The sequence below is a fragment of the Somniosus microcephalus genome, chromosome 16 (assembly GCF_052327205.1).
Source record: "Somniosus microcephalus isolate GS21.2 chromosome 16, FLI_Smic_1.0, whole genome shotgun sequence".
Classification (NCBI taxonomy): domain Eukaryota; kingdom Metazoa; phylum Chordata; class Chondrichthyes; order Squaliformes; family Somniosidae; genus Somniosus; species Somniosus microcephalus.
In genome coordinates, this window is record NC_141002.1 from 41,539,798 (window position 1) to 41,556,761 (window position 16,964).

At 43.2% G+C, this 16,964-nt stretch overlaps 1 protein-coding gene across 1 annotated transcript in view; it reads right to left on the reverse strand.

Annotated features, from left to right (window-relative positions):
• Positions 1 to 16,964, reverse strand: part of LOC147106099 (ataxin-10-like) — a 205,430-nt gene that overhangs the window by 56,745 nt on the left and 131,721 nt on the right. The window contains exon 5 of the mRNA XM_086008863.1: positions 9,105 to 9,168. Coding sequence (XP_085864989.1) covers positions 9,105 to 9,168 — 64 coding nt within the window. The remainder of the gene's footprint in view (positions 1 to 9,104; positions 9,169 to 16,964) is intronic.

Consider the following 16,964-nt stretch of genomic DNA (forward strand, 5'->3'; position numbering starts at 1 on the left):
GTTTGCATTCAGAAAGAATGAGTGGTTAATATTTTAAACCACACTTTTTCCTTTCACCACTTTCCACTTCAATGCTGTCCCCCACCAACCAGGAAGGATGATGAACATTGACCTACAGCACTCTCTTGGGTGCCAATACTATTGTGTGTTAGATGATAAATCAGTGTTTTTGCTCATTGTACAGGTTCAATAATTAGTACTTAAAAAAAAAAAAAAAAAAAAAAAAATCTTTTCCATCTACTGCCTAAGCATTTTTCATGCTAAATTCCAAAATATAATGAAGACTTTATACGTGCAGTTGTTTTCAGACATCTCAATTTGGTTTTTTATTTTCTTTAAACAAAATTATACCTTTTGGTCAGCACTGCCCTGGCCTTTAATTAAACCTTAGATTCACCACAATTCTCTCTCTTTAACCCTTAACCCCAACCCCATCCCTGAGGCATGCCTAGAACACACTAGGCAATTCAGACAATGGCGATAACAGCAGTAAAGTGACAAGCCCACAGATAGTCAAATGGATGATGAAGAGCTTTGTGATCAGTTCACTCCCCCTTTCTCAGGCCAAACTGATTTACGGGGATTTTTCAAGCTGCGAGGCCTAGTGGGTGAAAGTGCTGGAAAAGGACCGAGGGCAATCTGTAATATGCCATGGCCAAATAATAGACAGGCAGAGTTTTACCATTCCTACCAGTGCTGATGGTTTCCTAATTTTTTGAGGGTAGTTCAACATCTACATGCAAACCTGTCACCCAAATGCAGCAAAATCCTGAGGTCACTGTCCCCACCTCCACTGTACATCACAGGTTTTCAAATTCAGCTACTGGGACCCCAAGGGGTCTGCAAAGGGCTTCTGGGATCTGTGAGGTTATCAGACTTCTGTGTTTGTTGACTTACTCGCATGTCAATTCTGGTCCTGTATACTAGTAAAAAGATGTCTCCTTCAATGATATCATTGTTTTCCTTTAGGTACCTGACACTCCCAGAGACTCCAGGAATGTGTCAATATTTGCAGGAAAAGATGGAAAGCCACTGTTGTACACAGGGACCTCATTATGAATCATACATTAATTCTCTTGACCACAGGAAGCAGTGGAGGGACCAAGTAGTAACAATGAGGAAACTGAAATGTACACACAGAAAATACAAGTAGCACCAGATCAAAGGAAGATGCCGAGAATGGGAGAGAGCTTCGTACATTGAAAGTGAACTATATTCAAAGTGAGAGAGGTCATAACAGGCACTGACGATCTAACATGACTTCCTCAGTCAACTACTGCATAAAGGAGGTGGAAACTTTATTATCCAAATGTTAAAGCCAGTAGTAAAGTCACTAACGCGTCCATCAGTTGAATGGTCAGTCGAAAACAATAATGCTCAGTGAAAATGTGCATTTAAGTCCAAGTAGCTACTTTGTAGGCAGGTTCAAGAAAAACGGTACATTGGCCCACAAAGAGGTGCGAGTAGGATGGCCTCTGATTTCCCTGATGGTTTCTGACCAGCAAGGGAACAAAAACACAAAGATCCTAGAATCCAATTCACTCAACTCTGCCATCGGAAAATTTATTTTCATTTCATGTTACAGATTTTTACGGTAAGGGGCCTTGAAAAATGATTTTTAAAAAGTCTTCTGTCACTGAAGCAAGCCATCTAGTTTATTTAGGGTAGTCCTCTTAAAAGTAAGGCCATCACAGAGGTTTTGGGCATTGCTGTACCATGTGATGCACCATATGTGATGCTACATTTGCAACAGTAGAGCCTGCCCTGACTGGATCTGAAATGGTCAATCTGCAAAGATTGAAGAACCAGGTTTTCCTCAACCAGCAGGCCATTACTAAGATGAACGCAGTTTCCTTGGCACAGATTTTGTGAATGATCCTGGAAATCAGAAGGAATAGAGGAAAGGCATAAATGAACATTCTTTTCCAGTAAATCCAGAAACTGATCATCTAACTGTTACTGCTGCACTGTCCTCGCTCAACTTAATAAAATCTCTGCAACCTCTGTCTGAAATGCAACATGAGATATAATTCTCGACAACCTCAGTTGTCCAATAGGATTTAAGTTGCAATGGTGTCCACTCAAGACTTGACCTCATTTCTTTTAAGGGTGCCTGCTGTAATGTATATTGATGGTGTCCTGCTTGGTCACCAACAGGAAAGAGCTGGAGGTTCAGTTAACACAAATGCTGTATCTCCATGGCATCAAGACATGGAGAATGAGTTTCTACATGAACTATCCAGAGCTTCACCTACTTGTTGTGGACTTGTTCCTGAAGGTCAGCAGAGCTGACCAAACTGCCTGGAGCTGAAGTCCGATTACGTGCCAGATAGTTTGTAGTTGTATCAGCTCTCCTCTTGTCTGTGCCTGACAAAGGAGGTCACCCATCCTGTGAAGAGCAATACAGGTAGACTACCCTTTATCCGAACTTCCGAAAACCGAAACCCTCTAAAAACCGAAGGTTTTTTCGTTCAGCGTAAGTCGTGCGCACGACATGACCAGAGTGGCGCGCGACTTATGCTGAGCAGGGCAGAGGGTCACCGAGTTCCCTCCTGGGTAGGAGATTGCAGGCCGAGCCGGGCAGTGTGAAGGAGGTATACCGGGAGAGTGAACCCAACAATACAGCGGCCCGTCCGATAGCTGCAGCGGCCTGTCCGATATTCTTTTCTCCCCCCCCCAACCCCCGCCCTTTCGGATAAGGGATAGTGTATCCTTTAACCGCACTTCCGAAAACCGAAATCCTCTGAAAACCGAAAGTGTTTTCGTTCAGCGTAAGTCGTGCGCACGACCCCGACCCCCGCCGATCCCCACCCCCGACCGACCCCCCCGCCGACAAATTTCCCAGTCTTACAAAATACCTTCCGAAATCCGAAATTTTCCGAAAACCGAAACACGGCTGGTCCCGAGGTTTTCGGATAAAGGATAGTCTACCTGTAGTAGTCACTAGGATGACCTACAGCCACAGTTTGCTCAATATATTCAACAGTGCCATTTAAAACCAACCAAGATAGGCTCAATATGACACAGTGTCCCTCACTGCTTTTCTCTTGTTGGATGATAGAGTGTTCATCTATTTGTCTTTGGACATTGAACATCGAGGAAGGCTAATTTCTGGAACAAAGACGATTTTTGGAGAATAAACATTTTTTTTGTGCCTCTTCCCTTCCCCTCATTTGGGCTACACTGCAATATGCACCATTTCTTTCTGAATAGGGAGGTTGACAAGCTTTGCCTCAGCCTCTGCCAATGCTACTTTGAAAACAGTCATTGGGAGGTGTACACAAGCAACCTATGCATGATTATTTCAATATATAGAAGTGTGAGGTGGTGCATTTTGGTAAGAAGAATAAGGAGGCCACATACTGCTTGGATAATAAGAATCGAAAAGGGACAGGGTTCAAAAGGATCTGGGGTACAGATACACAAATCACTAAACGTAGCAACGCAGGTTAATAAGGCCCTAAAAAAAAACAAAGCACTGGGGTTCATTTCTAGAGGGATAGAATTGAAAAGCAGGTAAATGATGTTAAACTTGTATAGAACTTTGATTAGACCACAATTGGAGTACTGTGTACAGGTCTGGTCTCCATATTATAAAAAGGACATAGAGGTACAGGAGAAGGTGCAAAATAGATTCACAAGGATGATACCAGAACTGAGAGGATATACTCATCAGGAAAGGCTAAATAGACTGGGGCTCTTTTCTCTAGAATAGAGAAGGCTGAGGGGTGACCTGATGGAGGTCTCTAAAATTATGAAGGGGCTTGATAGCCTAGACATAGAGAAGATGGTTCCACTTGTGGGGAGTCCAAAACTACAGCTAATAAAAGATAGTCACTAATAAATCCAATAGAGAATTCAGGAGAAACTTCTTTAACCAAAGAGTGGTAAGAATGTGGAATGCACTACCACAAGGAGTAGCTGAGGTGAATAGCATAGGTGCATTTAAGGGAAAGCTAGAGAAGCACGAGGAAGAAAGGAGTAGAAGGATATGCAGGTAGGGTTAGATGAAGGGCGGGAGGAGGCTTGTGTGGAGCATAAATGCCAGCATAGACCAGTTGGTCCGAATGGCCTGTTTCTGTGCTGTGGACTCTATGGGTGCGATCTTGCCGGCCCTGGGGAGGCGGGACTGCCGGAAAAATGGCAGATTTTGTTAACAGGCAGAAAATAGGCTGATCACCATTTTGCCCACACAAGTGCGGGCTTCCTGAAGGCTCTGAACCCCGCCAGGGTCATCGAGGCGAGCAGTGGGTCATCGGGGGTCAGAGGGGTGCAAGAGTGTGCTGTGGAGGTGAGTGATGGGTGCAAGTGTGGAGAGGTGAGTATCTGAGGTAAGTGCAAGTGTTAGAAAAAGTGTACTTACCTTTGTTTCTTCCTGCAGGCTTCAGTCGGTGGGTATGCGGAGAATCTCGCACCACCGCAGCAGAGATGACAAATGGCCGTTGCATTCTCCAATGCAACAACCATCCCATTTCTGCAAAAGAAAGAGGTTTGATGAGGTCTTGAATTCAAGTCCTCATCAAACTACAGAGAATGTCACTGTTTGACAGCTTCACAGAGCTGTCAAACGATGACAATTCATCTGTCACGTCATACGTTGACGTTCTCTGCAACCGGCTTGCCCTTAACTGGCCTGCTAAGCACACTGGGCGGGCTTAACAAGGTCAATCGAGGGAAAATAACGTGGGTTGGCCAGAAGTCAATGGAGGCAGGACTAAAACCCGGCAAGTGGGAGTCCCGCCTCCAAAAGCTCCCCATTGGCAAAAATCACCCCCTATATAACTCAATGTGACTCTCACTGTCTTCTTGTCTGTGGGCAAGCACCTCAATTCTGGAGCACATCAAACAATAGGAGTGTGAGCAATCAAATGTACAAAGCCACATCCCAACATTCCATGTTACAACACATTGCAGAATGGATCTTCTTAATGAGTGGCAAAACAACAACTTACATTTATATAGTGCATTTATCGTAGTAACATGTCCCAAGGTGCTTAAGAAGAGCGATAGCAATAAAAAAAATGTTGACACCAAGCCACAGAAGGAGATATTAGGACAGATGACCAAAAGTTTGGTCAAAGAGGTAGCATCTGAAAGGAGGAGAGAGAGGTAGAGAGGCAGAGAGGTTTAGGGAGGGAATTCCAGAGCTTAGGACCCAGGCAGCTGAAGGCACAAACTCCAGTGGTAGAGCGATTAAAATCGGGGATGCACAAGAGGCCAGAACACAGATCTCAAAGGCTTGTAGGGTTGGAGGAGATTACAGAGATGGGGAGGGGTGAGGCCATGGAGGGATTTGAAAACAAGGATGAGGATTTTAAAACAGGCGTTGTCGAACCGGGAGCCAGTGAAGGTCAGCAAGCACAGGGCTGATGGGTGAAAGAGACTTGGAGCGATCAACTGATTTTGGCAAGCTTCTTAAAACAAAAACTTCTGAGCTAAAAATGGGGAGGATTATAATAGTTGAGCTTTCGTGTCAAGACGTGCATTAAAAAGGATCAGCAAGTGACTATTTAGGTATTCAAATCCTTCAGAGCTCTGCATCTTTGAAAGAAGAAAAATATGATCAACAAGCCTACAAGAGTGCAATTTTCTATAATGTATATAGTCAGGTTGATGTGAACAGACCAGGACAGGAGTAATATAGGATACCGTCACAGAAGCCGCGAGTGGAAGTCCTGACTATTTTTTATTATCGCAACACGCACCTGGACCATGACTTTAAAGGATAGGGTAAAGAAAACACTGTCTAAAATTGCCTGTTGAATAAAGAAGCTGGATATAAACCCATACTGTATCTGTTTACCATCTTGAAACTCTTTGTTCCGAGATCCCAAAAGTGTACACTATGTAGAACGGTGTGAACGTGATCTCAAACAATATAAAAGTATGTAGCTAAAAGGCAATAGCGTCATTCCTACAATCCGGTTTTCTCTTGGAATGCTTCCAATTACACCCTCTACCTAAAAACTTATATTTACAAAAAAATTATTCAATATATTCAGCTCGCACAACCAGAACCAATGATGTAAGGAAAGTACATAGTAGGTTCCCACAACTCAAGACTGACCATCATGCTTGTGTTTTGGTCTGTCAGTTTACTTGCATTAAAATTGTATTCAATGGGATCCTGTCTTGTCCTCTCTCCACTTTAAACGGGATCATAAATCACCTAACTCGACCACACCTTTTCTTAGCTCCACTTGTATTCGGTGTTCATATTTACTCCCATGAAGGAGCTAGATAAATGTAAGTTTATTGTATCATCAATGTATTTAGACACTTGTGCTATCTTAAGGTACCAGATTGTCTTGGTTATAATTTTGCTTCTTCACACTATACATTATTATTCCTAAACAGAAACTTCTTGCCGATTGTCAGTCAACAACACTTCGGAGGAAATCTTCAACCTTAAGCTTTTCATCTGGATAACTTTTATGCCACTTAAAAGGCCTGATTAGTACCAAATCTTAAAATAATCATTAATGGTGGTCATTTTTTTCTTTACTCTTATATTTCATTACTTGCTTGCTGTTCCTTACCTCATGAATTACATATTTGTTTGCTTTTTATATTCAAAAGCACAATTTGAAACTTTCCAAGACAGCCTCAATATAACATTGCGACCCTCACTGCTTTCCCCTGTTGAATAGTAGGTATTTATTTATGGTCTGTGGAAACTGAAGGATGAGGAAAGCTAATTTCTTGGTGGCTAAAGGTGATTTTTGGTGAATGAATGTATTCTGGAATAACTACTCGAGTTCAATAGAAGATAGCTGTTCTGTTCAGGATTTGATTTATGTCATCCTAAAGTATAAAAGGTTTAAACTCTCACGCTGGTCATCCAAATACAATGCAACAATGAATCACCAACCTGTCACTATAAAGTGAAACTGGATCACGTGAATAGAGACCATATGTAGGCTCTCAATTATATGACCAGAGCACAGCAAGTGTGATTGACCATAGGACCAAGAGATCAGCATTATTCCATTTTCTCTACTCCACTAGTTTCACTGTCCACGAAAGCAAAAAAACCTATGGCTGGAATTTGTAGTCCTGATGACGGTGTCCATTGTAAGCCAGCTGAAAGGCCCCGCAAGTTCTGGGTTTCCACACGTGAGATCTAACGAACTGACTAGAAATTCACTTTCGCTGATGCAGAGTAACTACTGCCCAGAAAAAGCCCACGAAACACTTATGCCTGGTAAAAGCAGGCATAGGGCCTGCTTTCACCAGTGTTAGGGTTAATATAAATCTTAAATTAAAAATGTAAAAATAAAAAATGTTGCACAAACACTTAAAATTCGTTTATCCAAATGTTGGCCCGGATTTAAATGTTTAAAATTATTTTTGAAAAAAATTAATTTTTATTGCATTTGCTATATTGAAGGAACTTTTAATTAAATTCAAAAATGAGAACATTTATTTTTATTGTAGTTGTCCAATTGTTTAATTATTTCGGGATTCCATTAGGGCTTATGGGGATTCCGTTCGTAAATGGAGTCCTCCTTTCTCATTGGAGGACCGGGCCCACGAGATCCCAGGGACGCTTCTGAACAGCCTGTGTCCCTGGGATCCATGGGCCTACGAGTGCATAATAAGAAGGAAACAAATACATGAGTCACATGTGCAAGTCCACAACTTCGAGTATTGCTTATTTAATTAGTTCAGATTTTTTCCTTTTTAGGACAGGAGTGGCAACCATGCTTGTCTGTACTCATTAATTGAGATTGGAGAGAGATGTGGGCAAAGGCAACAAAGCAAAAGCTTTACTCCAAAGGCGAGTTGCTCTGTTTCCAGGAAGAGATGCAACATGCGACGTATGATGGACACTTCCCACACAAAACTGAATAAAATATATTTTTGGGCAGGTCAAGGCAAAGGATCTCTGCGACAAACATTTTTAGGAACAAAGGCACTGTTTTGGTCTTTCAGGCACACGTTATGCCTATTCCAGCTAACTATGCACCCTATGCCCAGATCTCTAATATAGGACAACCGCACTCTGCTGTCAAGACTTTTGTAAGAGCAAGTCAAAAAATGCAGGTTCCCAATAACACATTTTCTGCATTGCAAATTTCACCAAAAATGCCAGTCCATTGATACCAGAAAAGGACACTTGTCAATACTGTGAAAACAGATCAGAAAGGATAAAGCAGAATAAAAAGTATCCACTAACTTTGTTGCTGTTACATTTCATGACATTATTCTGGATAAATGAAAGACAAGGGGCCAAAAATTGCGGTCGGAGGCGTACCTCTGGAGTACACCTCCGACCTGCGAAAGAATTACAAACCTACCTGGTGGCGGCGAGGCTGTGAAAACGTGCAGTCTGAGGTTGTGATGCGGAGGGCAGCGTAATGGCCCACTGATCCCTGGGACGCAGACGGTGTGGAAGCGTACGTGGGATGTCCTCCAATCACAAAGCAGAATTCCATTTTAATCATTTCCGAAGGGAATTCCATAATGAGATGCAGTGGAATCTCAAAATCTAATAATTATACAATTCACAGAATTGGAATTTTATTCGTAATTACCTTCATTCCACCAACCTCACTAAAAATGTAATTTTTTGATAATTTTAGCCATCATTAAAACTGTAATCCGGGCCAATATTTTCAGAAACTCATTTGATACAGTGTATGTGTATAATTTACGATTTGAAAATGTTTAATTAATGCCTTAGATATCATATCCCGTTACACTGATGCAAACAGGCCATGTCCCTGTTTGCATCAACCGTAACATTTCCGTGCGCAATTTCTGGCAAATAGCCCAACTCTGCGCCAGCGATTGCTTTTTTGTGGCCGGCACGGATGGCCTGTCAACGTGTACATTGACAGACCGCAAGTTCCGGATTTCGCGTGTGCGCAAACGCATGTGGAAATTCCGAACTTGCGGTGGATTTCAAAGGAGGTATGGTGGCATACTCAGAGTACGCCGCCACACCCACCGCAAAATCCGGGCCAACAAGGACAAGAAATGTAATTGCTGAAACGCAGGTTTCTCTTTTTAGGGCAGAGGTATGAAAGGCAATGCTCAGCTGAGGTGATTCAAGGGATCTTTTTACAGAAAATCAAAAAAAGTATTGCAGTAAAGGATACAAGGGTTGTTGTCATCGATGCTGCAGTTGTCCAGGACGAGTGGAATGCCACCCAATTCACGAACCTGTACAGAACAGAAGAAAAAAAACCTCAAATCTAGCATAGTAATGATTTTTATTGTAATTTTCCCGACATCAGTTAGGCTGTTCTATAATACTGAGTGTACTGAGGAGCATATTAGGCCCTGCATAACCCTTCCACTTATTTCTTATCCCCTTCCCAGAGGGTGGGAAATACTATTCCTGGGTTGAGTGAGTAGGCCAGTGACCTATTCCCCCTGGTCTCTGTCAACTGTGCTCAGTAATATCAGGCGCTCCAGGCCACTGAGGTCCGTCCGTTGAGCAACTCCCGCCCTAGCAGGGATGACAGCCCACCATCACTGGCACTTTAACACCAGCAACATGGATTTGTACAGAAACATTTTCACTCGATTCTCCTTGTGCACCTGGGGGTAGGAAGCAGCTGTTGCCCTCCACTCAGCACTTCAGTCAAGTTTGGTAGTTTACTACATGAGGCAATTGCAGATACAAATTCATGCCCCCCATTCCACACTGCAGCATGTTGCTGCAATAAGTTCTGAAAATTAACAAATGGAGGGGAGAAAAATTATAAAACTAAAATGAAGTTTTTTGGGGATTAAAAAGCCGTAATACAAACAAATCTGAATAGCAAACCCACAGAGAGGGAATCCAGGTTTAAGATAAGGCATTCCCTTTTTTGTAATATTTCAGATTGAAGTTGTCCTACATACAAGCTCTACCGAATTTGTTTTAATTTAGACTAGAATCCAATTCTGTTGCTTAATAAAACTAGTGAACATGTAAGTAAACTACAATGATCTTAGTGACAGAAAAATCAAACAGCTGAATTAACAATGCAATATAATAATCATGTACATAATTAAGAATCTGAGGTTGATGACAAGAGACGCAACAAAGGTTTTAGGAGAATAAAAATTGATTTCAATGTAACAGCTCTAAATAGTGCTCTTGCATAGTTCACTTTCGATGATTTACAAGTTGACATCAAGTTTTACAAGTCTATGCAGTCTAAATGGATGAGCTTGAAGCTGAATACTCAGATGCAAATCATTAAGTGCAGTATCACAATCACACTAATCTAGATGCCATTAGTTATTAAAAAAGTATTGAGGCTAACCACCCTTTTAATGATAAATTTATGTAAAACACATCTTTGACCTGTGTTATTAATCATCTGCCTGTCCGTTTTATACACAAAAAGTACAGAGTGACTAGATTTCAGTGAAGCCTGAACAAGAAGTTGCAAGTCACTGCACCTATGGACTTTGACATTGCCTGCAAAAGCATTTACGAGTGATGAAACAGAGTGCATTAACAAAAAGGTTAATCAAAATAAAAATCCAGCTGCAAATGAACGACAAGCTCATGCAGGATAGAATGGTTTAATCCAAATTCTCTTTCCTCCTATTAAAACATAACAATGTGCAAGTTGTTGCCCAAGTAAACTGCAGATTGGCACTGTACACACCGGAAAGGAAAGGGATGCAAGCTGAATCACCCTTCTCTCCTGCTGAGTTCCTGACCTCATCTGTGCTGCACAGGGTGGCACCAAGAGGAGGTCAGCATTTCTCTGCAGGGGAAAGGAATTATCACAGAAGAAGTCGCCAATGGTGACCAGCCAAACACAGCATTGCTGGTTGCCTGTGAGCAGTCTGATCGTCCAGAATTCTCCAACGTAGATGCGTGGCATTGAAGGGCGTGTTCACCAAGGAGCAGGAGCAAAAAAGAGTGCATCCAATCATAAGAGAATACGTATTTATAATGTTTTCAGAAGAATATCCCATTTATAAGATTTGGCATTGGAGTTTTCTCTCTGTAATGGAAGGATTTGTCATTAATAATTAAGGACAAATCAAAGCTAGTTTTGATTTTTGATAAAGTTTCTGGTATATGCTGCTGGCATTTTAGTAAAAATCAGCTATATTTTCATTAAATAAAAGTAGCTATTAAACTGAAACCAAAAGATCCATTTCCTTTTAGGTGTACGACAGTAAAGTCCACTGCGTAGGTCACACCTACAACATGCAAATACTGAGGCACAACTTTTTTTTCCGTCAGTTGACATTAAGGTTCAGGTGTAACCTTCATACCAAAGTGGACAATACACTGGAGTCTAAATTATTTGCAATTGCTGCTGCCAATTTTAAAATACGGTGCCTTGTTTTTAAGCGCACTCCCTAAAGAAAGGTTGAGTAAGGATTTCACTATTCCCTCTGAGCTGGTGTCTTACAAATTCAGAAACAATTTTTTGTACATTCATTAAATTAACCCCTACAATCAATGCATCACACTTCACTCCAACTCCTCCTCCCACTCATACACTCTGCACCTCCTACTCACAGCATAGTTGCAACTCATTTCCCCACACCGCACATCTTGCACACAACATCTTCACCATTCGACCATGACAGGCTCAGAAAGCTGTTACTAACACTCCCTTCTTCTTGCAGGAGAAGGTCGCACACAACATGAGGCAGCAGACAGCGAGGCCAGAAGTCGCCTGAACACCCTCTCCCCACTTGAGGAGGACATGTTGGACATCATGGGCAGGAGGCGAGTCGCAGCGCTGGAGGAGACATCGCACAGGGTTTCTTCACACCGTAATGTCTTTCTCTCTTCTCAATTCTATCTCACACTACACACTCTGCATGACAAACTTCGAAGGGCGACAGTATGCCTGCACCCCACCACTAACTCTGGCAATACCCTCGTCAATGCCACACAGAGATCTGGGCCACACTGCCCCGGCCCACGTAAAGATGCTGCAGTCTGTAGGCGGGTCTTCAAGGCCCAGAGATGCTTGAGGTTGCCCATCATGGCCACGTGAAGTGTCCTCAATGGAACCTCAGCAGCCTTCCACCTCCCAAGCTGTAGGCACTGAGGATACATCTCTTACGAGCACTAGGATAAGTACTCAAGCATCCAAGACAGGCCCTATGGGATTGCAAAGGGTGATTCTTTATTGTTCCAGTTAATTGTTATTCACATCTAAAGACATAAGAAATAGGAGAAGGAGTAGGCCATTCCACCCTTCGAGCCTGCTCTGCCATTCAATAAGATCATGGCTGATCTTCTACCTCAACTCCACTTTCCTGCACTAGCCCCATATCCCTTGCTTTGCTAAGTATCCAAGAATCTATCTATCTCAGTCTTGAATATCCTCAATGACACAGCACAGCCCTCTGAGGTAGAGAATTCCAAAGATTCACAACTCTTTGAATGAAGAAATTTCTCCTCATCTCAGTTCTTATTCTGAGACTGTTCTGGACTCCACAGCCAGGGGAAACATCCTCCCAGCATCTACCCTGTCAAGCCCCTTAAGAATTTTATATGTTTCAATGAGATCACCTTTCAGTCTTCTAAACTCTAAGGAATATAGGCCTAGTTTAGCTCCAGCTCTCCTCATAGGACAATCCCCCCATCCCAGGAATCAGTCCAGTGAACCTTCATTGCACTCCCTTCTAAGGCAAGTACATCCTTCCTTAGGTGATACCAAAACTGCACACAGCACACAAGCCTAGTGCTCTCTCACCTAGCCTTGCACTGTCCATAGGAATTGTGGTGTATGTGTTTCTCCTGGTGTAGAGCGCCTCGGTCACCTTCCTGATAATGCAGTGCAGAACAGACTGTGATATGTCGCTGATGCCACCTGCTGCAGTCTGGAATGATCCCATGGCATAAAAGTTATGTGCCACAGTGTCCTTGACGGTCACAGGTAGTGCTGTCCATTTCCTGGTTTGGGGCTCCATTTGTGACTGCAGCAGGTGATATAACTTGGTGACAGCCACTTTGATGAAGACATCTCACACATTGTTTCCTCAGTGAAGTTGAGGTACGAGAAGGGCTCCTGAAGACCTGCTGTGGTTTTGGACTCCTGCGCTGTGTCCTCCTCCTCCCTCTTTCCCAGCTTTTCCTGCGGACCTGTGTGGGAAGCGGCGGCGGCGGCAGTATTTAAAAGCGACCCCAGGGCGGCGGAGCAGGTAGGCTTACTAATCTCCAATCTCAGCTCAGAGAGCGGGAGAGAGAGAAGTAAAAAGTAATCGAACTGTGACGTCACCAGAAAGCAGGTAAGTGATTGGTTGGTGAGTGTTTCTCTCTCTCCTTTTTTACAAGCTTAAATTTTGTGTTTTATAGTTTCTAGGGTCTCTGTGGTGTAGTGGGGACAGTTGTTAAACAAGGGCCACTGAGTATATCATTTAATTGGTTATTTTGATTTGAATTAATTTAAATTGAATCAATTTAAGGGTAAGTCATGTCAGGACAGCCCGGCCCTGTGGTATGCACCTCCTGCGCTATGTGGGAACTCAGGGACACTTCTTGTGTCCCTGACAACTGTGTGTGCGGGAAATGTATCCAGCTGCAGCTACTGGCAGACCGCATTGCGGCGCTGGAGCTGCGGATGGATGCATACTGGACCATTCGCGAGGCTGAGGACGTCGTGGATAGCACGTTTAACCAGTTGGTCACACTGCAGGTAAAGGTTGCAAAGGCAGAAAAAGAATGGGTGACCGCCAGGCAGATTAATAGGCGCAGGCAGGTAGTGCAGGAGTCCCCTGGGGTCATCCCCCTCTCATACAGATACACCGCTTTGGATACTGTTGGGGGGGATGGCTTATCAGATGAAGGCAGCAGCAGCCAAATTCCTGGCACCAGGTGTGGTTCTGCTGCACAGGACGGGAGGAAAAAGAGGGGTAGAGCTATAGTAATAGGGGATTCTATTGTAAGGGGAATAGATAGGCGTTTCTGCGGCCGTAAACGAGACTCCAGGATGGTGTGTTGCCTCCCTGGTGCAAGGGTCAAGGATGTCTCAGAGCAGCTGCAGAACATTTTGGAAGGGGAGGGTGAACAGCCAGTTGTCGTGGTGCATATAGGTACCAACGATATAGGTAAAAACCGGGATGAGGTCCTAAAAGCTGAATATAGGGAGTTAGGAGGTAAATTAAAAAATAGGACCTCAAAGGTAGTAATCTCAGGATTGCTACCAGTGCCACGTGCTAGTCAGAGTAGAAATAGAAGGATATTTCAGATGAATACGTGGCTAGAGGAATGGTGCGAGGGGGAGGGATTCAAATTCGTGGGACATTGGAACCGGTTCTGGGGGAGGTGGGACCAGTTCAAACCGGACGGTTTGCACCTGGGCAGGGCCGGGACCGATGTCCTAGGGGGAGTGTTTGCTAGTGCTCTTGGGGAGGGTTTAAACTAAAGTGGCAGGGGGTTGGGAACCTGAGCAGGGAGACAGAGGAAAGGGAAACAAGGAGAAAAGCAAAAGATAGGAAGGAGAAAAACAAAAGTGGCAGTCAGAGAAATCAACGGTTTAAATCAAATATGGCCACAGTAAATAATAATTCTAATAGGTCTAAGAGCATTAAAAAAACAAGCCTGAAGGCCTTGTGTCTTAATGCGAGGAGCATTCGTAATAAGGTGGATGAATTAGCTGCGCAAATAGAGGTAAACGAATATGATTTGATTGGGATTACGGAAACATGGCTCCAGGGTGGCTAAGGCTGGGAACTCAACATCCAGGGGTATTCAATATTCAGGAAAGATAGGCAAAAAGGAAAGGGAGGTGGGGTAGCATTGCTGGTTAAAGAAGGGATTAACACAATTGTAAGGAAGGATATTAGCTCTGATGATGTGGAATCTGTATGGGTAGAACTCAAATACAAAGGGGCAGAAAATGTTAGTGGGAGTGGTATATAGACCTCCAACAGTAATGCGGAAGTTGGGGATGGCATTAAAAGGGAAATGAGAGAAGCGTGCAATAAGGGTACAGCAGTCATCATGGGTGACTTTAATCTACATATAGATTGGGCTAACCAAATTAGTAACAATACTGTGGAGGAGGAATTCCTGGAGTGTTTACGGGATAGTTTCCTGGACCAATATGGAACCAACCAGAGATCAGGCCATCTTAGACTGGGTATTATGTAACGAGAAAGGATTAATTAGCAATTTTGTTGTACGAGGCCCCTTGGGTCAGAGCGATCATAATATGATCGAATACTTCATTAAGATGGAGAATGAAGTAGTTGACTCAGAGACTAGGGTCCTGAATTTAAATAAAGGAAACTACGATGGTCTGAGGCGCGGGTTGGGTAGGATTGATTGGGGAATGTCACTCAAAGGGTTGACGGTGGATAGGCAATGGCAAACATTCAAAAACCGCATGGATGAACTACAGAATTTGTTCATCCCAGTTTGGCATAAAAATAAAACAAAAATGGTGACTTAACCGTGGCTAACAAGGGAAATTAGGGATAGCATAAGATCCAAGGAGAGGACATATAAATTGGCCAGAAAAAACAGTAAACCTGAGGATTGGGAGCAGTTTAGGATTCAACAAAGGGATTAATTAAGAAGGGGAAAATTGAATATGAGAGTAAGCTTGCAGGGAACATAAAAACTAACTGTAAAAGTTTTTACAGATATGTGAAGAAATTAAGATTGGTGAAGTTAAGCGTGGGTCCCTTGCAGTCAGAATCAGGGGAATTTATAAATGGGGAACAAAGAAATGGCAACCCAATTAAATACATATTTTGGTTCTGTCTTCACAAAGGAGGACACAAATAACCTCCAAGAGATGTCAGGGAACATAGGGTCTGATGAAAGGGAGGAACTGAAAGAAATCAGTATTTGTAGGCAAATGGTGTTAGGGAAATTGATGGGATTGAAGGTGGATAAATCCCCAAGGCCTGAATCTACATCCTAGGGTACTTAAGGAAGTGGACCTAGAAATAGTAGATGCATCGCTGATCATCTTCCAACATTCGATGGAATCTGGAACAGTACCCATGGATTGGAGGGTAGTTAATGTTACCCCACTATTCAAAAAAGGTGGTAGAGAGAAAACGGGGAATTACAGACTGACATCGGTGGTGGGGAAAATGCTAGAGTCCATTATAAAAGATGCAATAGCAGAGCACTTGGAAAACAGTGACGGGATCGGACAAAGTCAACATGGATTTACAAAAGGTAAATCGTGCTTGACTAATCTACTGGAATTTTTTGAGGATGTAACTGGTAAAATAGAGAAGGGAGAACCAGTGGATGTGGTGTATTTGGACTTTCAAAAGGCTTTTGATAAGGTCCCACATAAGAGATTAGCGTGTAAAGTTAAGGCACATGGGATTGGGGGCAAGGTACTGACTTGGATAGAGAACTGGTTGGCAGACAGAAAGCAAAGAGTTGGAACAAACGGGTCTTTTTCCGAGTGGCAGGCAGTGACTAGTGGGGTACCGCAGGGATCGGTCCTTGGACCCTAGCTATTCACAATATATATTAATGATCTAGACAAGGGAACTAGATGTAATATCTCCAAATTTGTGGACGACACAAAGCTGGGTGGGCATGTGTGCTGTGAGGAGGATGCGGAGAAGCTCCAGGATGATTTGGACAGGTTAGGTGATTGAGCAAAAGCATGGCAGATGCAACATAACGCGGATAAATGTGAGGTTATCCACTTTGGTGGCAAAAACAGGAAGGCAGATTATTATCTGAATGGCAATAGATTGGGAGAAGGAGAAGTGCAACAAGACCTGGGTGTCCTTGTGCACCAGTCGCTGAAAGTAAACATGCAGGTGCAGCAGGCGGTTAAGAAGGCAAATGGTATGTTGGCCTTCATAGCGAAGGGGTTTGAGTACAGGAACAAGGATGTCTTGCTGCAGTTGTACAGGGCCTTGGTGAGACCACATCTTGAGTATTGTATGCAGTTTTGGTCGCCTTTTCTGAGGAAGGATGTTCTTGCCATGGAGGGAGTTCAGCGAAGATTCACCAGGCTGATACCTGGGATGGCAGGAATGACGTATGAGGAGAGATTGGG